At 35.9% G+C, this 27,849-nt stretch overlaps 1 protein-coding gene across 4 annotated transcripts in view; it reads right to left on the reverse strand.

Moving 5' to 3' along the window:
* Nucleotides 1-27,849, reverse strand: part of LOC149780417 (nose resistant to fluoxetine protein 6-like) — a 50,733-nt gene that overhangs the window by 5,992 nt on the left and 16,892 nt on the right. For 3 of the 4 annotated variants that reach the window (XM_089937342.1, XM_089937341.1, XM_089937344.1), the window contains exons 2-14: nt 20,695-20,888; nt 20,014-20,101; nt 16,784-16,883; nt 14,537-14,799; nt 13,317-13,484; nt 10,254-10,350; nt 9,436-9,534; nt 8,898-9,063; nt 8,258-8,337; nt 7,662-7,784; nt 5,434-5,542; nt 4,057-4,243; nt 3,541-3,683 (exon numbers count right to left, since the gene is read on the reverse strand). In XM_089937342.1, the coding sequence (XP_089793468.1) occupies nt 3,541-3,683; nt 4,057-4,243; nt 5,434-5,542; nt 7,662-7,784; nt 8,258-8,337; nt 8,898-9,063; nt 9,436-9,534; nt 10,254-10,350; nt 13,317-13,484; nt 14,537-14,799; nt 16,784-16,883; nt 20,014-20,101; nt 20,695-20,888 (1,817 nt within the window). The remainder of the gene's footprint in view (nt 1-3,540; nt 3,684-4,056; nt 4,244-5,433; nt 5,543-7,661; nt 7,785-8,257; nt 8,338-8,897; nt 9,064-9,435; nt 9,535-10,253; nt 10,351-13,316; nt 13,485-14,536; nt 14,800-16,783; nt 16,884-20,013; nt 20,102-20,694; nt 20,889-27,849) is intronic. The other variant, XM_089937343.1, reaches the window with a different exon arrangement.

The raw sequence follows: 27,849 nt of genomic DNA on the forward strand, positions 1-27,849 counted from the left end.
CTGGAGGCTGCTGTTCCTAAAACAAGTTGATATGTTCATTCGGTGTGGAAACATTCATGGAGACTTTATTAGTCATATTTGTGTTGCATGTCCTTATATTTCGAGTTTCAGAAACTCTTTTTGGAAATTTCCTAACTGACTGATTTGCTTACACATCGCGTCTGTGGCCTAAGTGGTTAAAGCATACTTCATACTGCCACACTGCAGACATCGTCATGATATGACTGAAAAATTGTTAAAACTACTTTAAAAATCCAAATCACACACATACACACCAGTATACTGAATTTAACGTAGATGTTAAGCTGCAACTGTAATATATTCTAGGTCAAAGGTTAACAGCGGGTGTAACTTTGTGTAACTGACAAATGAATCTCTCAAGTTATTTATGCGGCATACATGCTGTAGTGTGCAGCAATAACATTGTAACTTGTACCTTCTGGAGATCGTACAAAATATAATGGTGGATATAAAGTAAGAACGGTAAATCTAGAATTCTATATTTTATAATCATTTTATGTTGTAATTTATATTTTTATACATAAATTTATTTCTGTCGTTTCTTCATATGTCACAATCTGACAAAAATATTATTCATTTATTTTATGTATCCATTAAATAAGATTAGATTTTCAAGATAATAACGAAGAAATAAACGTATTTTCTGAAGTCGACTGTGGAAAAAGCGTGTTAGCGTGGGGCCCTGAGTGGCCTAGTAATCTAAAGCGCTCTCCATTACGGATCACTGCCATCTCACCTCTGTCTGCGTGGGTTCGAGTCTCAGATTAGGCCAATGTTGGTATGTGAGAAGCTTGCCAGTAGCTTCTCGTGGGTCGGTGGTTCTTTCTTGGGATTTCCCGGGTTCTTCCTCCACCATTAATACTGGCCGCCATGTATAGCCTATCGTGTGCTGAAAATGGCGTTAAACCCTACAACAACAACAAGCGTGTTATCCGACGCTGATTGTAGACTATAATCCTATCTTAGCAATATGGCCGTGATAGTGGCGTAATAGTTCCCACGAGAAGCTCGTACACTTCGTGATATCTGACCATGGGTGTGTATACAGCAATGAAATGTAAAGAAAAACTTGGGCAGTCACTAAAACCTGGACATTTAACAGGTCAGGTTAATGTATTAAAATTTCCTATTTCGTTTAACGTTTTGAATAATATCGGGAAAAGTGTTTTACATGTGAGAGGTACGGTTTAAAGGTTTTATCTAGAATTGGATTTGTTATTGAGGATTCTATTATATTCATTCGAATTCAATATATTCTATTATGTTTTCACTACTTACGTATTTATTATGCAAAGGCTGTTATGTATACTGTACAAACTATTGTTTCGTCAAATATACTGATTGAGATTCATATTCAAGTATACAATGCTAGTACGTTGGATATATATTATGTTGTAACATGTTTGCATTGATCAGTGGCATCGTAAATATTTAATATTTTCATTGTTTTGCATTGATACAAAATGTGTTTTATAATGTACTGTAGTAACAGACAATGTGAACATACAATAAAGAAAGTACTTTCTTCCGGGTTCTTCCTCCATCATTAATACTGACCACCATGTATAGTCTATCGTGTGCTTGAAAATGGCGTTAAATCCCACAACAACAACAACAACATCCATTCTGTCTATCAGTGACACCAGACAATATATTGCTTTCCCCGTCCAAAAATCAGGTTGCATGGTTTGCTAAATCATTTATATTTTATAAATATTTGTTTGCTCTTTTGGGGAAAATCTCTGGAATATAATGGTCTTAAAGCAGTCTGGGTCTGATAGGGTTCACTGGAAGCTGAAGAGATTATTTTGTCGGGTAACATTTCCATACATGTTACTGACTACTATGGAAATAGAGTACAGTTTGTCACTTCCACACTATATAAGTCAGTTCATGCTTGAAAGCCTTCGATGTTTCGTTAATAGTATCGTACTTGTCCTTTGAGCTATTATGAACCATTAACCTAGGATACAGGGAGAAGCAAAATTAAACCGAGCGGTGTCAAACCGTGGCGCGATTACCGCTAGATGTCATACGTTTACCCCAAATTTCCAAAGACTTCGATACAGCTTCATTTGTAAATTAGAAAGCCCGATATTCCATTCTATACGTAAATTTTAATCTAATCAATGCAAGACCACAGATCTCACAACCTGCCAAATATATATCAACCGCACATCTGTATGGTTTCTCTTCATTAGGTTTCAGTACCGCCAGCAGTTCACGCCGTTGAAACTATACAACTATCCTCTAACACAGGGAACTATTGTTACTGCACCACCCAAGGCCAGTCTATTCATGGTTTCCGGCCACATTTCGCCAGTAAAACTGCGACACATTTGCCACCAAGGTGAAATAAACGGTATCTGCCGAATCCCATCTTGTTTATTCCTTTGTGTAATTTACCGGTCTCCTACCATAAATACTGCAACTGCAGTCACACCACTAATGTACACAATTAGGTTTTAATAGGAACTATATTATTCCAACGAAACTAATGCGGTTTCGACCTGAATTCACTGAAAGTCAACCACGGAAACTCACTCCACGACGTTTGCTCCTACTAATTAGCTAATTATTTTGGGCCAAGGAATATTTCCATTACACCGAGTTCCAATAATCAGACAAGTAAGCACACAAATCTAAGAATTCCTTAAAACGGGGCGCTATAACCAAATGCGCATTCTCCAAATTTATTACAATACTTTATCTCAATATCGCTGTGCGAGACGTTGTAATGGATTTTGATCTGTCCGCTGTAGATTGCCTACCGCTGCCCACCCACCCACCTCCATCCACCCCCTGCCACACGCACTGTTTCTAAGCCACCAAATCTTCTCTCAGACACAGAAAAGCTGATTTTAGTGAATCTTCTCAGGCTTTAAAGAATAAACTGACTCATCAGGCCTTTAACATGTCAAACTGTACTCAGTACTCCAATAATACGACGAGCCTTTAACATGTCAAACTGTACTCAGTACTCCAATAATACGACAGGCCTTTAACATGTCAAACTGTACTCAATACTCCAATAATACGACAGACCTTTAACATGTCAAACTGAACTCAATACTTCAATAATACGACGAGCCTTTAACGTGTCAAACTGTACTCAATACTCCAATAATACGACAAGCCTTTAACATGTCAAACTGTACTCAATACTCCAATAATATGACAAGATACTCAGTAGGATACCAGATGCAACTGAATGATTTTTCACCAAGGTGTTCCGTGTGCCCAATGCGTTCATACAAAATGCTTTATAGCCTTTGCATTCGAGAGATTTACCTTCTCCATATAAGGATTAGCCATTTACTTTCTTGTTAATATACGGTGTTAATGTTGTTTGACAGTATGTATTCCTTTAATTGTTGGTTATCCCGACCACTTTGGTCTTCCGTGGTAATCATGTGGCAGACAAAGTTCTAATCCACAACCAGTGTTATAGAATTACGAAATGAAAACGAAGAAAAAGAAAACAAGTTATCGCTTCGATTTCGTACAAGTAGCACTTACCATTTCAATATCGTTAAATACTAGTGTAGACCGGCGATTCAGGTAATAGAAATACATAGCAAGAGGATGGACGAGGTAGGCGCAGTATGTCAGCCTTCCGAGTGGTATAAATATGTCCCAGGAAAGAAAAATGTCAACAAACCCTGCAAGAAAAGGAGTGTGATTGAGCAAGCAGTGTTTATTTTATATAGCTTTAATTTTTCTTTTGTTTCACCAAAATGGTGTACAAACAATGATTAATTAATGTTTAATAAAAATTAAGAGTCATATCAAACAGTTCATTTTTAAATGCCTGATATTACATTTTAGCCAGCAAGTAAAGACATGCACTATTCAAAATGATGATACAGTTTGGGTGAAATACCCTTTAAATGTTTCTGTTGAAATAGCTCTACAACATACTGACAATCCAATTTATCTATATAGTATGTCCATTTAAGACGAGGCAATAAATTTAATGTCAGGTAAGCAAATGACAGGCATATCCTTTTAAAAGCACGTCCACATCGGCATTACCTCCATTTCCAGTTGCGCATGCGAGGATAACCCATGCAACAGCGACACTCCATGCCGTTTTAGCCACAGAGATGTAAAGGGCGGAAACCCCAGTGCTCAGCGTGTGTTCGTTATTTGGATTAAACAAGCCATATAGCACAGACAACGCTACAACTGAAGCAAGTAGCCATCCGATCAGGTTGAGTACCTAACAAAAATATATAATTTGTTGGATCACACAATTTTAAAACAAGAGACGAAAGTTGCCACAAGTATTGGCACTATTTTGAATTCGATAAGGTCGTTTGGTTCCTTTAGTGCGTACGATAGCTAAGTTTATTGAATATGTACGAAGTAAAACACAAATTATTACGCAGAAACAAGATAGTAAACAGATGTTTAATATTGCCTTCTTATAACAAACTCGATATTAAGACCATAGCTGGTAATGTGTATGCCTTAGTGTGCGTTATATGTTTACTCTAATTTGTTGGATCACAAAATTTTACAACTAGAAAAGAAAGCCATCACAAGTATCGGCACGTTTTGGATTTTGCTTAATCGATATGATCCATTGGTTCTTGTAGGAACAAGATCGCTAACAGACGGACAAGCATGACCGTTACATTATTATGTTTAATAGTGCATTCTTACAATAAAGAAACGACATTAAGACTTAGCTGGTAGCAGTAATGTGTCTGCCAAATTGTGCGTTGTATGTTTGCTCTAATATATCTGCACATTTCGTTAAGAAAAAGCTGGATACGATATTCCTGGACATTTTTATACAAATTACCCAAAGAGATTTCCCATCTGTAAGAACATATTGTAAGATAAGAGTTCATTCCACGTTTAAAGTCAAGCAGGCATAGTGTGTACGCTATAACGTACAATTTCGAGTTAACTCCACTCTTTTCACATTGATGCCAGTAGCAAACTGACTTTGAACCCATGGCAAAAGCAAGAAATAAATTCGTGACTAAGAGCAAACATCATAACACTAGGGCTACAAAGGACTCAGTTACTGATGAACAATGTGGTTATCAAACTCTCTCTATATCTGCTTTATTATATGATGTTTATGTTTTCAGTACAGTAAGACTTTCCAGAATTAATTAATAGAAACTGAGTTATACGCCATCAACAAACTTACTGACAAATGGACACAAAAAAAACATGGCGGCAGTATATGCCTCCCTTTAGAATATTGTCCGGTCATAAATGTCGCGATCATTTGTAAGTTTTGAGAGCAGACTAAAACGTAAAGCTATCGCTTACCATGGATACCAACTGCACAAAAATAAAATTTATGAAATTTATCAGACTTAGTTTCATTAAACGTTTTATTCCCCACTTTAAAATTACAGCAATACAGTTTTGATGAGTCACCATACGTACTCTGTTTACTTTGAAGTTACAGTTGGTCTTGTACAAAATGAAGCCAGTTAGAATACCTATGATGTAGGGTCCAATACGGCAGTAGGGCTTTACGTACAACTGCCGGAAGCTGTAAGTATAAAATAAAGTTCATCTTCTTTCTTATATATATTTCCTAGAGAAGAAATTGCAAATCGTTGCATCGACCGTTTTCAATGACTCGATTTACATTTTCAAGTAGTTGAAAACGCAAAAAAATTATTTTAGGAAAACGTGTTTCAAAAGCACGACAAAATATAGTCTTACCACGAATACGAAGCTATATTTCAAGGCTGTTTGAATGTTTTTACTGATAAAGTAAGTGCCACTGAAAATATTACTTCTCTGAATCAAAATTAATTTAGTGACATGACATCAATATTACTCCTTCGCCTGTATATGGTTTTCTCTGGTTGAAAATAACAGGAAGATTATATATCCCATCAAGTCATCCACAATTTAGTCGATACATTTATATCCCATCACGTCATCCACAATTAAGTCGATATATGTATATCCATGTTTCTATTCATACAGTTAGCATTTACACTGTTTCCATTCATACTGTTATGATTCATACAGTTACAACTCATACAGTTATAATTTTATAATTCATAGACTTATCAATATTACATTGACCATTTATATAGTGAGCATGCATACTGTTATCACTCATACTGTTAATATATATATATATATATATATATATATATATATATATATATATATATATATATATATATATATGTACTGTTATGATTCACATAAAATTGTTTAAAAGCTACTTTTATTGTGTTAATTGTCACATAATAAGGCAAAAAAATAACTTGGTTTTGCGTTAGAACTATCTGACTATTTCTCGTTGTACATGCATTATCTAGGGTGAATAAGTGTTTTTCCAGGCAAGCGACTGTATTTACCTCGCCAGAAATTACTTGCGACGAAGGGACATTAACAACATGATATGCACGGGTATTTTACCCTGACTTTTGCTCACTCTCCTATGGACTTAAGTAAGATCGATTTCTAAACCGACACTGGTCGTTTTGGATCACGTCAAGGAGTGTACGCTCTCCACTGTTCTCCAGCCATAGGGGTAAGTGTTAAATTTACATTTCATTTGATATGCGAAGCTTATTCTGTTTCTAATGTCTTATCGCGTAATAATGCATTTATTGCAACGCAGATTTGAACTTTGAATTACAAGTCACTATTAGAGTTTAATGTATCAGCATATATCTAGAGATTTTACAGAAACTATTATTATGACCAATTTGGTTTTACTGTAGCTGATTGTGACTGTCACTGTGATTGTGACTGTGAATATGACTGACTAAAGCTGAAGCTGTCTAAAGTTGTTTAGAGCTGTCTGGAGTTTCCGGAGTATTTAATATTTACGTATGTATGTATGTATGTACGTATGTCTGTGTACGTATGTCTGTGTGTATACGTATGACTGTACATGTGGTGGATCCATAACGGCTGCGAGCGGCCGATAAGAGTGTGGGCCAACCCAAGGAATCGTGCGACTGTACAAGGGGTCTAGAAGCATACGTTTGGTTCAATTATTGCTCCAATTGCATTTTTATCTTCATAAGATTATTCTGAATCTTAGTTGTGTTCATAATATTATTTTGAATCTTAATAGGAGTTCATATTTGACATTATGTGAATTTCTCTTGTTGGTATAATACTGTTTGATGCGTATTTGCAGTCCATGAGGTTTCTTGGGTCTGTACTTCATACTGATTTCATATTTTGGTTTATTTTCAATGTGTGAATGTTGTGTAGAGCGATTTGAGTCAATCGTATGTTGAGAGCGTGAGAGAATCATTTTATTGTTACATCATAAATTTTTCTTTATTAATTCGTTTCATAAATTTCCATCTTTCTCACATTGTGTTTGTCTTATTCATTTAGTCCAAAGACCCACTCGGTTTCTATTCTGTGACATTAATGCCTACATTCTATACAATAAGGAATAGGAAATAATATACCGATCACAAGTTTTTAAAACATTGGCGGTTGGGGGAGCTGGACAACCTTGAGACGAACTGTTTTGTTTTGTACCCCTTAAGGTGAATCGATCAGAGCAATTTATTTTTTTTTACAAATTGTCGACTGGAATGCTGAGAAAAAAAGAGTTATGAACCACCACCCACCCGACCTTTGCGAAGACAAAATGGTCGCAGCTTAACGATAAATCATACCCAAAAGTGTCGGGCTGACCTAGGAGATTCGCATTGACATCATTAACAGAGGCAATGATCCCTGAGGACATCCAAGTGGTGACTAAAACTATTCCCGATATTATGCTTCCGATTTTAGGTGATCTGCAATAAATAAAAAACAATAATGATTTGTAAGGTACCTGCAGCATGGTCGAGTCTCAACCAAATTTACACCAATTAGAAGGTATGGAGAACCATAGTTGAAACCTAATGAAAGCTTAGCTTGTCTTGTAAATTACCAGCTACTGATATTATTAGTATTTTAGTAAGGCCACATCCTTTGACCTGGTTGACAGCAATACCAACACCTTTGACCTGGTTGACAGTAAGGCCAAAGCCTTTGACCTGGAAAAACAGTATATTACAATATGGGATGTCTTTGTTAATACAAAGAGCATTTGTGTTTCTCTGCGATTCCTCTCAGATCATTCACATTGACTTTGATATGCAACTTTATGTAAGAATTACTGAAAAATGTCTTGATGTTAATATCTACAGTTATATTTTCAGTACTTAAAATAAGTTTAGAAATTATCGCATAGATAACGATAGCAAAAGACAAGAAAGTTACTCACATGTACAGTGCTATTAGAAGTATCGGACTCACAAGGAAGAATTGCATATCATTTGCCAAGTACCAACTCCATGGCATGCACTTGAAACGCAAAAAACAACAAAAAAACACATCAGCAAGGCTTGTTAATACAAACTTGTATTGAGACAAAAATCGTGTATAATTTGTTCAAGATCTTTCTATGCACACCCGAATTCCCACGAACTTCAAAGTCCCAAACGTGTGATTGCTGTCCATATTGGAATTCTCGTTAAAACTGAACGTTCCAGAGTGTGATTGCTCTTCATACTTATTGGTATTCACATAACAACTGAACGTCCCAAGGTGCAATTGCTGTACTTGCTGAAACTTCTAACACACACGCACACACACACACACACACACACAGATATATATATATATATATATATATATATATATATATATATATATATATATATATATATATATATTATCGTCGACATGGATATTTACACATATTGTGAGAATGTGTGTGTCGCGGAGAAGGGAGCATAATTATTACTAAGTTTTAAACGAGTTATAACAATAACATAAGTGATAGCTGAAGGCCATTTGAAGTTTTAGTGAACGATTAGTTTTAGGACAAATTAATATCCTTTATTTTATTGCATGAGACGTACCATCTTATCAATATTGACAAAGTTGTTAATGTACAGCAAATTTGTCCACCACGTGTCCTGACAATAATCCAGCTCAGGTCCATCCTTGGGCCAGTACGGACCGTCACTCCAGTACTTGAATGTTGGAACGTACACCATCAGCAGTAACATATACGGCGGCGTCAGCCTGTTTGAAGATGATTTCAGTGATTTGTATCTTGAATTATCACTCTGCATGTGGGTACGTACTGAATCAGTTCATTACGTGACCTGCGAATTGTTTGCATATCAAATTTGTTATAAATGGTTGTTTGTTTTAAGAAAAAAGTACAAGCTAATAGGAATGTAAGCTAGTGTGTGTGGCTTATTGCGAAATTCTCCCACCACTAAGCTACTGAAGCGACATTATGAAAAAAGATAACATTGATAAGTCATGCTTATGATTATATGGGGTATGGTATTTGCCAAGAGGTTGGGTATTTGCCAAGAGGTTGGGTATGTGAAACGAGGATGGGTATGTAAAACGGGTTACTGTATGTCTCAAAAACATTTTCATTACCTCCAGAATCGATGGAAGTAAAACATTCCCCAACGGAAATTTCTCACATCACCAGCTTTCTTCAAATCACGCAAGGTCAAGTAGGCAAGAAGAAGACCACTGCAACAAAGGATGTTTAATACTTTAAATCGCGCAAGGTCAAGTAGGCAAGAAGAAGACCACTGCAACAAAGGATGTTTAATACTTCGAACCACGCAAGGTCAAGGCAAGAAGAAGACCACTGCAACAAAGGATGTTTAATACTTGAGGATGTAAAGCATGTTATGTTGTAATGTGCTATCAAAAAATGGAAACAGACATAATCAGATCTTGAACTCATGCACAAGAAATAGGCACCCTTTGTAGCTTCTATCAACACGACAGCATCAACTAATGGAAAGCAGCTTGTGACCCTTTCTCCAGCTTTAATGTATTTTCACAGATCCATGACATAAAATGTACCTGGATGTCATAATAATTATTTCATTATTAGGTATACGAAAATATGAAACATTATAATATGCCATTAAAAGAACAGTTTGGGCTATCTTACAGGAAACATGACCGACAATGATTAAAAACATGATATGTAATTAAAATTTGCCAACAAACGTCTCGAGGGTTTGAAGCATATTTATGACTGGAGTGCCCAAAAGTTGATACTCAAGATTTAGTATATTTATAGTTATTACATGTGAGGGACTTTCCTTTTCTAATTTTGTGCTTTGTTAATATAGTTTTATTAATTTATATAAGATGTTTAAAGATTTATGGCCACATTTCAGATTGTATATGTAGTACAAAAGGTATCTTTCAAAACCACATTTTATATTACCTACCTGAGCACAAAGAAAGTATCAACAGAAACACTGGCGTTGTTGACGGCTTGGAAGGTAAACCGATTAAGCACCTTTGGTACAAATGATCCTAGGTTAGCTGCAAGAAAAGGACACTTCTATTGAGAAGACAACTTGAATGGCATTAAGACCTCAAAGTTTCAAAATTAAATATATGCATAACAATAAATGAGTGGCATTTTTGGGTGCTGCACCGAAATGTGAGTGTAAGTAACTTGTTTTGTGTGACAGACATGTTTACTTGGATCTGAGTTAATGACATTGGCTTTCCCACTGGGAATTCCTGGTGCAGCTGATCTTTGCCATGTTCTTTACTAACCTTTCAGTAATAGACCTGATCTTACTGACAACTTAGGATGTCCTAGAAATGAACATTTGCCCCTAATCCTGTTCTTCCTATTGTGTATTAGGGTTTTATATTAAGGTTGCTTATATTAGACGTATCTTAACATCTTAGGTTTATTCAGTGTTTTAGTTGTGTTCAGTTTTTGACAGGATTTATTTATTTAAACTATTCATTGGAACCACAGAGTGTTCATTAATTGTTAACAAAGCTATCCACGAAATTGAAGCGGTTGCATGGCGAGAAGTGATAATGGTTTCTTCTTTCGATTTCGATTCCTTACTTGATTACGATGCTCTCTCACATCGTTTCTATTATCATTCAGGTACATAAAACAACCATTTTCACCATCGATCTTTAGGAAATAAATGTTATAAGTATATATGGAGTTTAAAATAAAAACAAATCAAAAACTATGACAAATAGTATATATTTATGTGTGAGAGACCAATCGAAATTCTGCTATATGAACAAGACTGAAGTACAGTAAAAGAAGCCTTTAAAGGTTAAGAGACGACAAAAAATACGTTTTTCTTTTGTAGATGTAAACTGATATGAACATCAACAAACGGGACACGTAAATATTGTCTTTTCCTAGCAAGAGATCTTTGTGTGCAGATGTCCGCTAAGGAAGGTGTATCTGCATACTCATTCAGATACAAGAAGAACAAGGTGTGTACATTACAACGAATGCAGTCTAGTTGCATGAAGATCTTTACCCAGAAGTTTATACACTTAAACATTCCTAGCCATTTTAGTTGTTCTGTCATTTCAACACTTACCTGATCATCCTCTGAACAAGACGGAAATGAGGAAGAGAGAAACTAATAATCAAAACTGTATAAACATTTCCAAGACGTTATGAAAATAACATGGCAGATTGTATGGTTTCCTGAATGACGCTATTGAACAAGATACATTATGTGCACGGAGAAAATGAAGGATTAACACATTCCTCTTAATATATTTGCCCCGATTGTATACTAATCAGGACAGAGACGAGGCTATCCCAACCAAAATACTATTGAATGCATGTCACTAGGCTATCCCAACCAAAATACTATTGAATGAATGTCACTAGGCTATCCCAACCAAAATACTATTGAATGAATGTCACGAGGCTATCCCAACCAAAATACTATCGAATGCATGTCACGAGGCTAACCCAAACAAAATACTATTGAATGAATATCACAAGGCTATACCAACCAAAATACTACTGAATACATGTCACGAGGCTAACCCAACCAAAATATTATTGAATGAATGTCACGAGGCTAACCCAAACAAAATACTATTGAATGCATGTCACGAGGCTAACCCAAACAAAATACTTTTGAATGAATGTCACGAGGCTAACCCAAACAAAATACTATTGAATGCATGTCACGAGGCTAACCCAAACAAAATACTATTGAATGAATGTCACGAGGCTAACCCAACCAAAATAATATTGAATGCATGTCACGAGGCTAACCCAAACAAAATATTATTGAATGCATGTCACGAGGCTAACCCAAACAAAATACTATTGAATGAATGTCACGAGGCTAGCCCAGCCAAAATACTATTGAATGCATGTCACGAGGCTATCCCAACCAAAATACTATTGAATGAATGTCACGAGGCTACCCCAACCAAAATACTATTGAATGCATGTCACGAGGCTAACCCAAACAAAAGACTATTGAATGAATGTCATGAGGCTACCCCAACCAAATACTATTGAATGCATGTCACTAGGCTACCCGAACCAAACTACTATTGAATGAATGTCACGAGGCTAACCCAAACAAAATACTATTGAATGAATGTCACGAGGCTAACCCAAACAAAATATTATTAAATGAATGTCACGAGGCTACCCCAACCAAAATAATATTGAATGAATGTCACGATTCTACCCCAACCAAAATACTGTTGAATGAATATCACAAGGCTAACCCAAACAAAATACTATTGAACGAATGCCACGAGGCTACCCCAAGCAAAATACTATAGAATGAATGTCACTAGGCTACCCCAACCAAAATACTATTGAATGAATTTCACGAGGCTACCCAAAAAAAAATGCTATTGAATGAATGTCACTAGGCTACCCCAAGCAAAATACTATTGAATGAATGTCATTAGGCTACCCGACCAAAATACTATTGAATGAATGTCACGAGGCTATCCCAACCAAAATACTATTGAATGAATGTCACTAGGCTACCCAGACCAAAATATTATTTAGTGAATGTGACGAGGCTACCCCAACCAAAATTATATTTAGTAAATGTGACATTCACCAATACTGCTAACACAGAGAAGATTTTATAAAGTTCCTTGACCTACAAAATAAAATAAAAAGGTTGCAGCGTAATATAGGAAACCCAAATATATATTCTGATAGTTTATCCAGTCTGTCCCAGAAGCAGACAAATATGTGTGAGAACACTTGCTTTTATCTTTGCATTTTCCTTGACAGACGGAGGGTTAACAAAGAAGATAATGGTAAAAGTATTGCACGAAGCAAAACAGCTGGCATCGAATTAACTTGAGTAGCTCCCGGCCATATTTTAGTAAGCAAAGCCGCGACATTTTCTAGCTATAAACAGTATTTGGAATTTCTCATTTTAAGACACCTTGAAATATAAAACAACAAACATAAACACAATATTCGAATACTTGCAGAGGAGAGGAAACAGTATAAAACGTACATCCCTGTCCCACTCCAAAAGCAAAAGAGTGTCCCAGAATAATCCAAGACATGCTAATAAAGCGGATCCCATTGGCTGCTTTCAAACTTCCGGCTGCCTCATTGGTACTCAGAATTTTTGTAGCATTACTGTAGAGTGAGAAAGCCATCAATATCTGTTTGAAGATTTCTGTAAAGCACAAGAGATTTTTTGTCAAGAAATGTTCTGTCTTGGGTCAAACAGCAAATAATATATTTGTTTTGATGATTAGGAGAAGTACTTTAGATACAGTCTGAGAAAGCAAAATATGTTCACTGTAAATAACGTGTGAGCTAAAATGTCCCTTCATTAACATAGATATATATTTCTCCTTCTATCCTGAATTTCTGCAATTCCACCTGATAAGTATTCTCTGCCAAAACCTGAATGTACCTATATAAGATAAGACCATAAGCGGATTCAGGAGATTTCAGCAGAGACTACAATGAAAGTAATTTTATATTTCAGTAAAGCTATTGTATATGGTATTCTAAAGGATGCTTTATCTGACTTTTTTCATTGTCAAAGTTCGTTTGTTGCATTTCTGATATTACACTGAGATAATTGTTTTATATCTGGGCTAGTGTTTCGCGTCCCTGAGAACAATGACATAAATATTCAAGCATTATATAAAATACACATCTATTAGGATAACCAAACTGCTGTTAGAACGGGTCCAATATCAACTCATGAATTGCAAGAGAAAACCGTTGATGAAATCGTGATGAGTATCTACCCCTTTATTACTAGGCTTTGAGATTTGCGGATACTTTATGTTTATCCTAATTCATTCAGTGACAAAATACTGAATAATTATTTTTGTGATACCTCCTACAAATGAAAGAACATTACAAACGTTGAGGATAATTATACACGGTTTTAAAAACTCTGATTGTAGATTTAACATTTATTTATTAGCAATACAACCTTTGTTATATTAGCAAAGAAAACAATGACAGAATATACTTAACAACACTGGTTGAAAATCCAGTCCGTAAAATATCTTTGCTATGCGATGATAATTGTGTTAATCTCCAATTATAGAAAGACATGTTCAAGTGCGACACCGCAATTCATCAGAGAATGGAATGGGAGAAATATGGAGAGGTTGGATTCGATGTTGCCAATGCTTAATTTTTAAAAAAAATGCTGTAACTACTTTGCAAAAATTGTATTGATTGATGTAAAGACCCTTTACTTACTAGGATCACTACTTTTCTCAGCACTCTTGTTTCTTTCAAATGCTTCGTAGTCTGTGATCTTGCTCTCCGCTAAGAGAGGGGCTGAGTCACTCACATTCCCATTTTCATGCACGCCACCATTTCTTTGATTGACTACTTTGATAGACTCAGAACTGTTGGCAACTGTCATCTTAGGAAGTTTTGAATCTGTTGCAATAAACCTTGTGACTACATCATATGCCGTGCCCACAACAATTATGATCCCGATTAGAGATGCAACAACGCTGAAAATAATTGAACTATACTGTATCCATATATATATATATATATATATATATATATATATATATATATATATATGGGGACGGAATGCGGTATTATGGGAAACGATGAGGAAGTAAAAAATCACCTCAAACCTGGTGCGGGTTCTTTAGCACCTTACTGACAAACCCACGAGTGCTGTCTTTATCAATGGCAGCTGATGAGATTGGTTCCGTTCCGAACAACTGTTGGAGTCGGACATGGATGTACACTGTCAACTACACTCTTCAAAAATTTCTTGAAAAGGATCATGGATATCGCCTTTCAAGACTACGATGGCACAGTCAACATAGGAGGAAGAACAATCACCACCCTTCGATTCGCAGATGACATTGATGAAAAAAAAACTGGCTAACCTAGTTGCGCACCTCGACACACCTCCATAGTATGAAGTATGGAGATAAGCGTCCGAAACACAAAACTGATGACAAAAAAACACCATTTGGCATCAGTGCAGATACAATGATCAGTGAACACAAGCTAGAAATAGTGACAAGCTTCAAGTACTTGGGATCAATTATCACAGATAAGGGCTCCAAACTAGAATTACTTTGCTGGATTGCCCTGACAACAACAAGAATAATAAGGTTGAGACCAGTATGGAGGGACACCAAAATTGCTCTTGGTTCCAAAATAAAGCACTATTGTCATATTAATTCTTTTTTTTTTTTTTTTTTGGTATGCTTGTGAAACATGGACTCTCACATCATATCTACAAAGCAGGATTCAAAATCCATGAAAATACGAGCGTTGGGGATTTTCGGTTGTGTCATACAAGGTTGTCTCTAGACATATGAATGATGGTAAAGTTGAGCCAAACCGTCCAAAAGAACAGAGAGAGAGAGGATTTAATAGTCTTTAGAAATGTTAATTAAGCAGAATAATTGCATTGATCAACTGTAAATAAATTAAAATATTTTAATTAACTCTTGCTGGTTCGTCATTTCGTTTAGTTTCTACTCCACGCAAATTTCCATATGCCAGAACGTGAATGCCTGAGATTTCATGTTCAGTGTACAAAAAGCTAACCGTGTTTGTAGTGCACTACTTTCTTCATAAAAACCATATTTCATCATTAAATCACAAGTGTGTCTTATATTCATTTAATAAATGTGAATAAAAATAACAATAGTAATTCGATCCCCGGCCGAGTCATACAAAAGACTTATACAAATGGTACTAACAGCTGCTTCGCTTGGCGCTCATCATTACTCTTTTTAAGGCACCAGACAGATGCCCCTCCCCCCATTTCAAAACAAAATGTGGAAAGTGTTTTATGTGTAAGTGTATCCCCCAGGTATGTTTCTTGTTTTATTTTTATAAAAAGAATTTTCAATAAAAATTACTTATTTTAAATTTTAGATGGGGTATTTATATTTCCTAGTGTTATCTATAGGGGTGATCATCCGAGCCAAGTTTCTTTCACCTAGCTCGAATTCTCTCCCCTAGTTCGTGTTTGCTCATCCGAGGTTAGTGTTAGGACTGGTCGGCCTGGTGTCAGGATAATGTGACTGGGTGGGACATCATGCTACATGTCTGCGGCATGATGCCCTAGTGCTAGACATCGCTATAAACTGTCACTCTGCAGACATCGTAGCGATATGACTGAAAAATTGTTAAAGCTACGTTAAAAATCCAAATCACACACACACACAAGCATATATATATATATATATATATATATATATATATATATATATATATATATATATATATATATATAATCAATACGTTATATCATCATTATCAAAGTTATGAATGCATAATACATAATTAGGATATATTGATATTATTACACATTAACTGTTTTATTTATCTTAGATTTTAAGTTTTCAAGATCACAACTAGATGCAAGCCTTACGTATCTAAAAACTGGAATACTAGAAGGTGACTTTCTAATGAGATATTTAAAAATAGTCAGCTTCAGATTAAGGACATTTCACTTACGTCACAGCTATCGCTCTACCGTCAAACTCAGGGTCTCGCTCGTGACAGTCGATAACGGGGTGTATCTCTTTCGTTAGGTTTTCCGGTAGAAAGGTAAAAGCTGAAGATAAATGTAAAGTGTGTCGATTATTAATCATTTTGTTTACTTCACTTAATGAATAATTTATATCATAAAACTCTTAACTTCAATTTCAAATTGAGTTTCCAAAATCAGCCAATCATAAACTAATTTTCAAAACGTAATGTCAGTTAAGATTGTTTGAAACAAAATCCCAAGCATCAAAATCAAGACTAGATTTTTGTTACATTCCTGACCTACTCCGAATATCGAAACCTTTTGGGCAAGAAGCCCAAGTTTAAAATCCCACCATGACACTGTCAGTATAAACTATTGGGCTATGTTAAAAATCCCACCATGACGCTATCAGTATAAACTATGGGGCTATGTTAAAAATCCCATCATGACGCTGTCAGTATAAACTATTGGGCTATGTTAAAAATCCCACCATGACGCTGTCAGTATAAACTATGGGGCTATGTAAAAAAATCCCAACATAACGCTGTCAGTATAAACTATGGGGCTATGTTAAAAATCCCACCATGACGCTGTCAGTATAAACTATGGGGCTATGTTAAAAATCCCACCATGACGCTGTCAGTATAAATTATGGGGCTATGTTAAAAATCCCAACATAACGCTGTCAGTATAAACTATGGGGCTATGTTAAAAATTCCAACATGACGCTGTCAGTATAAACTATGGGGCTATGTTAAAAATCCAACCATGACGCTGTCAGTATAAACTATGGGGCATTGTTAAAAACCCCACCATGACGCTGTCAGTATAAACTATGGGGCTATGTTTAAAAACTCCCACCATGTCGCTGCCAGTATAAACTATGGGGCTATGTTAAAAATCCCACCATGACGCTGTCAGTATAAACTATGGGGCTAGATTAAAAACCCCACCATGACGCTGTCAGTATAAACTATGGGACTATGTTCTTGAGCATGAGAGTTTTGGTCCAAAGGTTTGAAAATACTTGGTTATGCCTCCGAGACATGACACGAAGTATAACATACTGAGCATGGACTCATAGTCATGAAAATGAAAACAAAATGCGTCTGAGCACAAAATAATGGGTCAAGCCTCACATGTATGAAACTGAACACAAAATTCTGGTCTATGCTTCAGTCATTAAACTGTCTGTACACAAAATCTGAGCTCATGTTCGGATTTCACAAATATTGATCCTCTATATCCTCGCTCTCAGAAAGGTTAGATTCACAAAAATTTGAGGTTTCCTTTACTCTTCGTATTTCTGCGTACCTGATAATTTTGACAAGATTGGTGAACATGATTTGAAAAACACAATTAAAATGAACACCGCAACACACACACACACACACACACACACACACATATATATATATATATATATATATATATATATATATATGTGTGTGTGTGTGTGTGTGTGTGTGTGTGTGTGTGTTAATTGTCCGTCATAAGACGGATGTCATAGAAGATAGTTTCAAGATAAAAATTAAAATAAAAAAATTTTAAATTGTGATGCCGCGAGTTGCGAACTCTCGACCTCGTTTTTGGCAGACAGGAGTCATAAAATAAAGTTTTTATAAAAAATGAAAAGTAAAAAAGACCAATGTAAAGACTTGGGAAGAGCGAAATCAAAAGAAGGTCTCACCATAAAAATCAAAAAGTATATTTAAAAAATTAAACAAACGGGATGCCACGAGTTTCGGAGCTCGCGACCTCTTGCTTGGCAGCTGTTAGTGATCAAAGAAAGTTTCAACATAAAAATTAAAAACTATAAAAGAACTTAACAATTAGGATGAGCAGTTTAAAAGAAAGTTTGAAGTTAAAATGTGTAAAAGAACGAAAATTATGGATGCCGCAGCGGGTTTCTAAATCACAACCTCTTGTTTGGCAAGCGTTATACATACAAATACAAATTTGGGTATATATATATATATATATATATATATATATATATATATATATATATATATATATATATATATATATATATATATATATATATATGTGTGTGTGTGTGTGTGTGTGTGTGTGTGTGTGTGTGCGCGCGATGTGATTTGGATTTTTAACGTAACTTTAACAATTTTCAGTCATATCGCTACTATGTCTGCAATGAAGCAGTTTATAGTGATGTCTAGCAATGGGGCATCATGCCGCAGACATGTAGCATGATGTCCCACCCAATCGCCGTTATGGTGAGACCAGGCCGACCAGTCCTAACACTAACCTCTTAATGCTAAGTGCCAAGCGAGGCAGCGGTTAGTACCATTTTTGTAAGTCTTTGGTACAACTCGGACGAGGATCGAACCCACTATCTCTCGCATCCGAGGCGGTATACATATATATATATATATATATATATATATATATATATATATATATATATATATATATATATATATATATATATATATATATAAAGAGAGAGAGAGAGAGGCAAAGACAGACTGTCTGTAAATTTTCCGAAACTCTAACAGAATTTCACTGACAAATTTCTTGCAGTAATCACGATTAACTTTACGTATGTCAATTAATTTGTTTAATATATTTTAGTCTCAAACACTTACTCCAAAATCAGTTATATGTGTTATATACAACCTTTTCTTCCTATATAAAATAAAAGCTACTTCGTCCAATGTATTTCGCAAAAATCGACCCCACTCAAAACATACTGATCTCAATAATTTATCCAAAAAAATATGTAATTAGTAGGAAGAATTTCTCGTATGGTACTTTAACGTTTAGTGTATATCTTATGAAATAAAAGTCTGAACAATATTTATAATTATATCTAGCTTGCATGGATAAGCCACTGCATCTAGTAACTGTATATGTTAAGTAGAATATCGATAATACAGAAATCCATCACTTTAAAGCCCCTCAATTTACTTCGCTTTCATATCGTGGTTAATCCTTTACCGCCGTTTATTCTATACCACGGTTATGGTCATGGACTCCATGAAATGTCTTCAATATTCTATTGTTGAAACATCCCTCTGTATTAGTCCCCTTCACTTAGAAACGCAGTCACTTCGTGGTTTTAAAAAAATTGGAGCACCATATTTCTAAAGACCACTAGAAATACGCATCATTAAAACAAAAACACGCTAACTGGTGTCCAAAATAAATTGTATCAGTAGGTACAAACATGAGAATACGTGGGTATGGTTACCTTCTCGAACTAAAGCTTCTGCATCATTATTGTTACAGGATTCTGGCACACAAATACCTAGCGATAAAGTGGGAGGTCCGCCAAATAGCTATAGAAGGAAAGAATACTTTTTAATGTTGGTAAATGTCGACGTACGGAACAAAATAAATTTATTTTGTGTATGTATATGTTAACAAATATTCATCTGGATTTGCAAATAATAATTCAAATAAATGTTTTCTGTATTAAAGCAAATTTTGAAACGGTGTGTTGGCTTCTCTAAATGATGTCATCAGTAATGTACGTAAGTATATGACAATATTTAAACTTACATTGATTAGGACGAGGATGACGTTTGTAAATTTTAAGTTTCCTTTTACTATTGCTTTCATTATTATTATTAGTATTAGTATTAGTATTAGTAGTATTATTATTGTTGTTGTTATTATTATTATTATTATTATTATTATTATTATTATTGTTGTTGTTGTTATTGTTATTGTCATTGTAATTATTATTATTATTATTATTATTATTGTTATTATTATTATTATTATTATTATTATATTATTATTATTCGTGGTAGTGGTGTGATGTTATTGTTGCTGATGATGTCGGTAATGGTAATTATGATGATAAATCCCATCATCGTATCAAGTTATCTTAATCAAAGATTTTCAAAGCAACATGTGGTATACAAACCTGGGGAATATTAGGGGATGGAATTTGTATCCCTACCATACAGTACTTTCCCCAAAAAGGGTAACTAGGCCATGATTTATTCGCTCGATTCGCATAGACCACCGCCTGCGTATTTATACACTCATCGTATGATCCGGGCCAGTTTAAGTTTCCATCCAATACTCCACTTCCAAGTTTTCCAGCTGCATCGATGACTGAAATAAGAAAGAGGCCAAACGGTTATAAGGGTTATGCTAAACTATAAGACAAGTAGAAACAATGCTAATTTGAAGCTCTTTACTGTATATATTAGGACACTCGTCCCTTAATACTCTATATAATACAGCCACCATCATATGCTGTATATAAAACCAACACACACACACACACATACACACATATATATAGCAGCAGAGGAGGCGAACAGACCAAAAGTCGATAAACGTCCAAATGTCGAAAATAAGCCTTCCTACAAATGATCGAAAACTTAAAAAAGCGTCGACAGATTTTAAAAGCGTCGACACTTTACTGAGAGAGTCTCAATCGAATTTGTCTAATTAATATTACTTTATTGTCGTTGGTGATTTTTTTCTAGTTTATTATGCACGCGCTTTACTTAATTACGTCTTCATGAGGTCATGTCCCCTCTGCTGCTATATTAATTAAATCATTATGTTATAATAAAATGGTACATCCGGAATCTTATACTGCAAGAATAGCACGAGAACGATTAGAAGCAATCAAAAAATTTCTTCCTGTTAGAGACTCATTTAGAAAAAAAACCTACAAGCGCAGCAACAATCACAAGTTGAGTACGAAGAGGACACTAAAAAACTATTTAAACCCGTCACTACAGCTACTGAAAAAGCTTCAGCGGCTGTTGAAAAAATTATATGGGGAGATATTAAGGATGATGAGAAGAGGAAAAAGGGTATTTTTCCAGTATTAGAACAAACTGCAGCGCAGACTGAAAAAATAGCAGCGAGAACTAAAAAAACAAAAAGGATTTTACGAGATCTTCCAACTGACATAGCTGCAGCTCAACCTCCACCTGTCGATGAAGAAATCCTTGAAGGTATTGGAAAACTTTGTACTGAAGTCGCCGACGTGAGAAAAAAAAACTTGCATCTGAACTCAAACCAGTAGAAGAAAACGTAGAATTGATTGCAAAATTTAATGAAGGGGTTGTTGAAGATATTAGAAATACTGAAAGAGAAAAATTACCCGAGGAAATAGTATCTGGTATATTTAATAAATCTAGTATTTTAAAAGGTAAGTGATGATAATTTTATTAAATGGATATATCGCGTATATTACAACAAAAAACAGGCTAGAGGTCCAGAATATAAAAGTCTTTATAAAGAAGTAAAAAGACTTTATAGAGAGAGACTGGAACAACTCTCCCAGCAGGAACCTTCATATCAACTTCCTCCACCTCTGCAAGAAGAACCTTCACCGCAGCAAAGGTTGATGTCGGAACTTGAGAGGTCTGAGAAGCTACTTGAAAAAGTAAAGAGAAAAAAATCACCCTTAAAACTATTTAAGAAAACAACAGAAGAAAGAGAACGGATGTTGGAAGGGGAGGATGATGATGATCCTCCTGGCGCTGGAGGAAGTGGTTTTCTGACTGCATCAGGAGAAAATAATTTTGTTTGTCCTAATAATATCCTCAATGACGTGTCACGGTTAGAAGTTCTCATGGGGGGAAACGTGCCGGAAATAACTCACCAGAAATAACCAATGAAGCAGCTGATATTTGTCAGCGATTATTTCGCGGCGGCATCGTGGATATTGGCGTTTACCGAGAACTTATTGATGAGCTCGTTCATGATTAGTCACCGCGATTAGATAAATGGTAAATAAGATAACATGATCGTACACAATAATCATCGTAAATCCGTATCGGTCAGAGCGGTAAACTCACGATTACCAATCTACAGAGTTATTTACGGAGATGGACTTGGTGATGTTATTCAGGGATTATTTACAAGGTTAGCCCCAAAAGCAGCGCCTATTGCAAAACAATTATCGATGAAAGCTATTGATATTGTTCGTGAAAAAACTCCTGGTGCAATTGTCAATGTTGCTGGTAAGGCGTTCTCGGCGATCAAAGATAGACTAGCACGATTAATAAAACGAAAACGACAACCAGTAAAATTGCCAAGTACTGATATTATGCCCGCGGATGTCAGTAAAATAATAAATCAAGCTGCAAATCAAAAACTAGCAGCGTTAGCAGATCGGGGACTCGGTGAATCGGGAAATTATATCTCAAGCTTGATATCAGGAAGTGGAACTTCACGAGGTGGAACTTTACGAACGCAGTAATCAACGTGTTAGACGACAATAATTACAATAAAATGTTCAAGCGGTATCCGACACAGCAATCAACATGGAAGCACCTGTCCTTAAAGATGAATCGGTACGTGATTATCAGTTTTATTCTTATGACGCACGAAAACCAGATCAACGTGGAGGAAGAATTGAACTACAAGTTCATGACACAAGTAGATATTTTCTACCCGCTTAGGCTTTTATTGAGGTAGAAGGTTCAATTGTAAAAACGGATAATACTAATTACTTAGATCCAGTAAAAATTGGTTTTGTCAACAACGGGATCATGGCATTATTTAGTAGCGCCACGTATATGATTGATGGAAAAAATATTGAATCGATTTGAGAATGATGTCGACGTTGCTACAACAATAATAGGATTAGCGAGATATTCTGATGATTATACAAGATCAACAGGTCACACAATGATGTTTGCGAAAGATAATTCTAATAACCCTGAAAGCGATCAGTATAATATAAGACGACCAAGAAATTTTGCCAATAACAATTACGCTGATGTGTGGCCAGTAGTTCATAGTTCTAATGGAAATTTCAACTTAGGATTTGCAGCGCGTAGAAATATGTTGCTAGGAGCCAATAGAAGTTTTTCATGTACAATTCCACTATCGCATATTTTTGGATTTTACAGGAATGTTAAAAAGGTTATTTTTGGAGCTAGACATACGGTTGTTCTTGTAAGAAAGAATGATGATAACGGTGCTCTGTGGAGACCTCTTGGTGATGCTGGTAAAGTAGTATTATCGAAACTTTCACTGTGGATGCCGGTAATAACTGCAACGATCGCAGAAGAACAAAAATTGATTCTTTCATGGACACAGGTGCTAAATCCTTGTTGTCATGGTTAACAACAGCACGGATAGTATGCAAACTGACGTTAACGGTCAGTTTTCATGGCATATAGCATCACAACAAGGTGTTTCTGCACCACGGCATATTTTTATTGCGTTTCAGAACCATGATCGTTGAAATAGTCAAGTTCACTCTAATATGATATTTGACCAACTAGGTAACACAAATATTTCCTTACGGATAAACGGACAACAAGAACCAACAGAGAATATACAACTAAATTATGCACAAAATCATTTAGGACGTATATATCATCGTTTGATGTCATTCATGGGACATGATCAAAATGTAGATATCGGGTTGCAAATATCACAACATGATTTCAGAACCTTGTATCCGATTTATTATTTTTCACTGGAGCATCTTGATCTATCAAAACAATCTGTCGTTGATATTCATCTTAAAGCAGAATTAAATACAGGTGGTGTTGATTATAGAGCAATCGCGGTTATACACAGCGATAAAGCCATGTTACTTGAAGGTGGTAGTGGTCGAATGAGGGTCGTTGATGCACCAGTGGAAAATCTTTAATCACCATTTGGAAAATGGCGAGTATTATCATAAAATGCCATATCATCACGTTAGTGTCAGTCTGACTCCTGGTCAGATTAAAAACCTTCATTCAAATTCAACAAAAAAATGCGGAATGAAAATATCACTAAAGCGAGATTAGATCACGGGTGGTCAAAATAAACTATCATTATCAGAACGCCAGCTTAAACATTTCAACGACGCTAAACAATCAAAAACAGGCTTCAAATTTAATCTCTCTGCGGGTGCGATTAAGGACTCGGTTAAAACGGGTGGTATTTTTCCACTTCTCGCGGCTATTTCAGCATTAATAGCCGCTGCTGCTCCAGCCGTAGCAAAAGCAGCCGCGTTAGGTGCTGTTGGAACAGCTGATGAAATGGCTCTAAAGAAAGCAACAGGAAATGGATATAAAAAAGGGACGCTGCCTAAGATTGCCAGGATCTCGTTGGAGAAAATGTCTGAGGCTTCCACGTTAGATGCTCCAGTATCAAATTTTGATTTCCTTGATGCTGCTAAACGATTAAAAATAAAAAAACTTCAGAGGTGTTTTTATGCGAGATCAATTACCGAAACAACCAAACAGTGTTGAAACAGGTATTATTAATCTCGACTCGAATTCAGGACCAGGTACTCATTGGGTATCATACGCGGTTGATCCACGTGGAATCGTTTATTTTGATTCATACGGGTTAGCTCCACCTGTCGAATTTATCAAGTATGTAGCGCCACTTCACGCAAGAACCTCTGGTTCAAGAGTTTGGTATTCAACGCTAGCCACACAAACAATGACAGATCCGCTAATATGCGGCCGTGAAGTAATTAATGTACTTAACGCTATATCAAAATCATCCAAACCGCCACATAAAATAGTGCATAATTATACAAGCAACCGCTTCGTTGCGCGTAAAGCGTTTTAAACAGATCTTAGATCCGAAGTATCTTATATAATGGTTGATATTTACGGAAGATCTTCTTCACGCGTTAAGAAAAAGTCCGATGACATTTATCTGTCGAAGTACGCGACTAAAGATGACCTCGCTGATATTATGAACCTGGCTGGAGTTGAGGTTGTTATTTTTCAGGATCGACATGGTAAACTAAAAACGAGCAATATCAAATGGAATGATATAGTTCGACGAGTACTTGGTGCAGTTACGGATAATATACCTGTGTTTACTAACGGCGGTAGAATCAGGGATTCAAGTGTATCGTTTATAACCATCAGAGATGAAATCACAGCAAGTGTTGCTAATCGCGTGAAAAATACCGGTAACACAATGACGGGAGAACTCAGCATGAACGGAAACAAAATAGTAGTTTTAAGAGATCCAACATCCGACGAAGATGCCGCAACAAAAACAAAATACGTTGACGTCAACTATGGCACCGTAGATGGTAAATTATCCACGTTGCGGGCCGAGTATGACGTTCACGAGGGCGCTTTTGGAAGATTTCGAAGAAATTTTTAAAAACCGATGAATCCATAGATAAATTCTTCGGCACTCCGCACGCCATTGACATAAATCTGGCTGATATCAGGACGAACATCGACACGATCAAACAAACGCAGCAAAACATCGTAGCGGGGATTCCTGAGATCGTTAATAAAACCAGTCTCATTAAAATCCCAGCCGGAATAACTGCCGGGCATATTACCAACATCGTATACACGGTATCATCGGGATTCGCAACATGCTCGCAGCAAAATAAAACCATCAAATATACCGCAACAGTCACTGGCGCGTACAGGTTGTCTGTGTTCAGTGCTGCAAAATTTGAAATATTTACAACGTATCCATGGCGTCATTCAACTGATAAGTTTTCCGGGGTTGTATCTGTTATATTAAATAGCGGAAACGAAGAAATATTTATTCTGGAAGCAGCTTATAAGAAATTAACCGCAACATCTTTCTGGTGGTGTTTGGAATTTGTAGCTGAAACACCTCAGTTGGTTACTGCATAAAATATAATGAGTACCTATATCGATGCTGCATCGCAACATTATAGGTATAATCAAGCGCGTGAATGGCAGGCAGCGTTGAAAGATCGAGTCGAACAATATACAGTAAAAGTAAAGAAATATCGACGACGATTAGTTATCGTCGACGTAATCGTTTATTCAGTATCCGCTGTTGTTGCTGAAACCGGTGTGATATTATCAGCAATGATAATGATGGCACCAGTAGCTGTGACTATTTGTATTTCAGCAGCAACAACGATTGCAGGTGTGCTTAATATCATTGCAAAAAAAAATATGTACTTGCACGAATGAAAAATTATCCGATTACATGATACAATTACACACAGCGACGGTCGCATAACGAGGTTATCTTCGATGTTATCAGCGAGTCTCAATGATGGAATTATATCTGATTTTGAGTTTTCAGAAATGATTAAAACATATAACAGCGCTGTTGAAGGTACGAATATTAATAATGACGGAATTACTTCAGCAGATCGTGACGAACACAACCCCGCACAAGACCACGATGATCTCGGTAAGCTCGATTAATCCTGAATTTAACATCAATTTTCCAACTGCAATTCGCGCGAATGACATTGCACTAACGCAATTACGAGTATACCATAGCTGGCCAAATATCAGATCGAAATCATTTAATGGTACACCAGCAAATAATTCGCTTGTATTTGCTAATAAAAACAAACCAGATGGAACACCTGACTGGAACGTTGTTGGAATACCAACTGGTAGTTATGAGATCGAACAAATCAATGATGAATTTGCGCGTAGAATAAAATCAATAACAGGAAAAGAATCAAAAATATCGATTAACGTTCATGAACCAACACTGTCTTCTGCGGTTGAGATACATTCTCCTGATTATGCCGTAGATATTTATCAGTCCACGATAAGATCCGTTCTAGGTTGGCCTGATATTGCGCCAGTGTATGAAGGACCATCAGAACCGAAGTTAGGTGAATTTCTCACGGACGAAGCCAGGTTTATAATAACTCCAGAATAGAGAGAGAAATTTCCATGGAATAGAGCCGGTGATGCGTATCGGGTTTATAATTTCGGTGATGATATAACCTATATGAATGTTTTTAGATTGTATTCTAATCCCATTAATTCTGAGATCCAACAATCAATTGACAAAATACAAAATCTGTTTTTGTCCTTATTACAACATTATTCCGAGGATATAAAACAACAAATTATTGAGTCAATACAGCATCTAAATCAAGTAGGATCAGATCTCAATTATATTAATGATATTTTTGCTGAAGCAGCACTTAAACATGCTGTTTCCTTCCCCCGTCCTAGAAGACCATTTCTTAATCATTATACAATATCAGATAAAGAGTATGAAGGACCGGGTAATCTCGAATTTATAGTACCAAAATATAAAAAGGATAAAATAGACAGAATTATCAACGAAAACGTTCCTAAAATAATCGATGCATGGAGAGAAAAAAAGC

Source organism: Sinohyriopsis cumingii, chromosome 16, assembly GCF_028554795.1.
Source record: "Sinohyriopsis cumingii isolate HCF-2022 chromosome 16, ASM2855479v2, whole genome shotgun sequence".
Lineage (NCBI taxonomy): Eukaryota > Metazoa > Mollusca > Bivalvia > Unionida > Unionidae > Sinohyriopsis > Sinohyriopsis cumingii.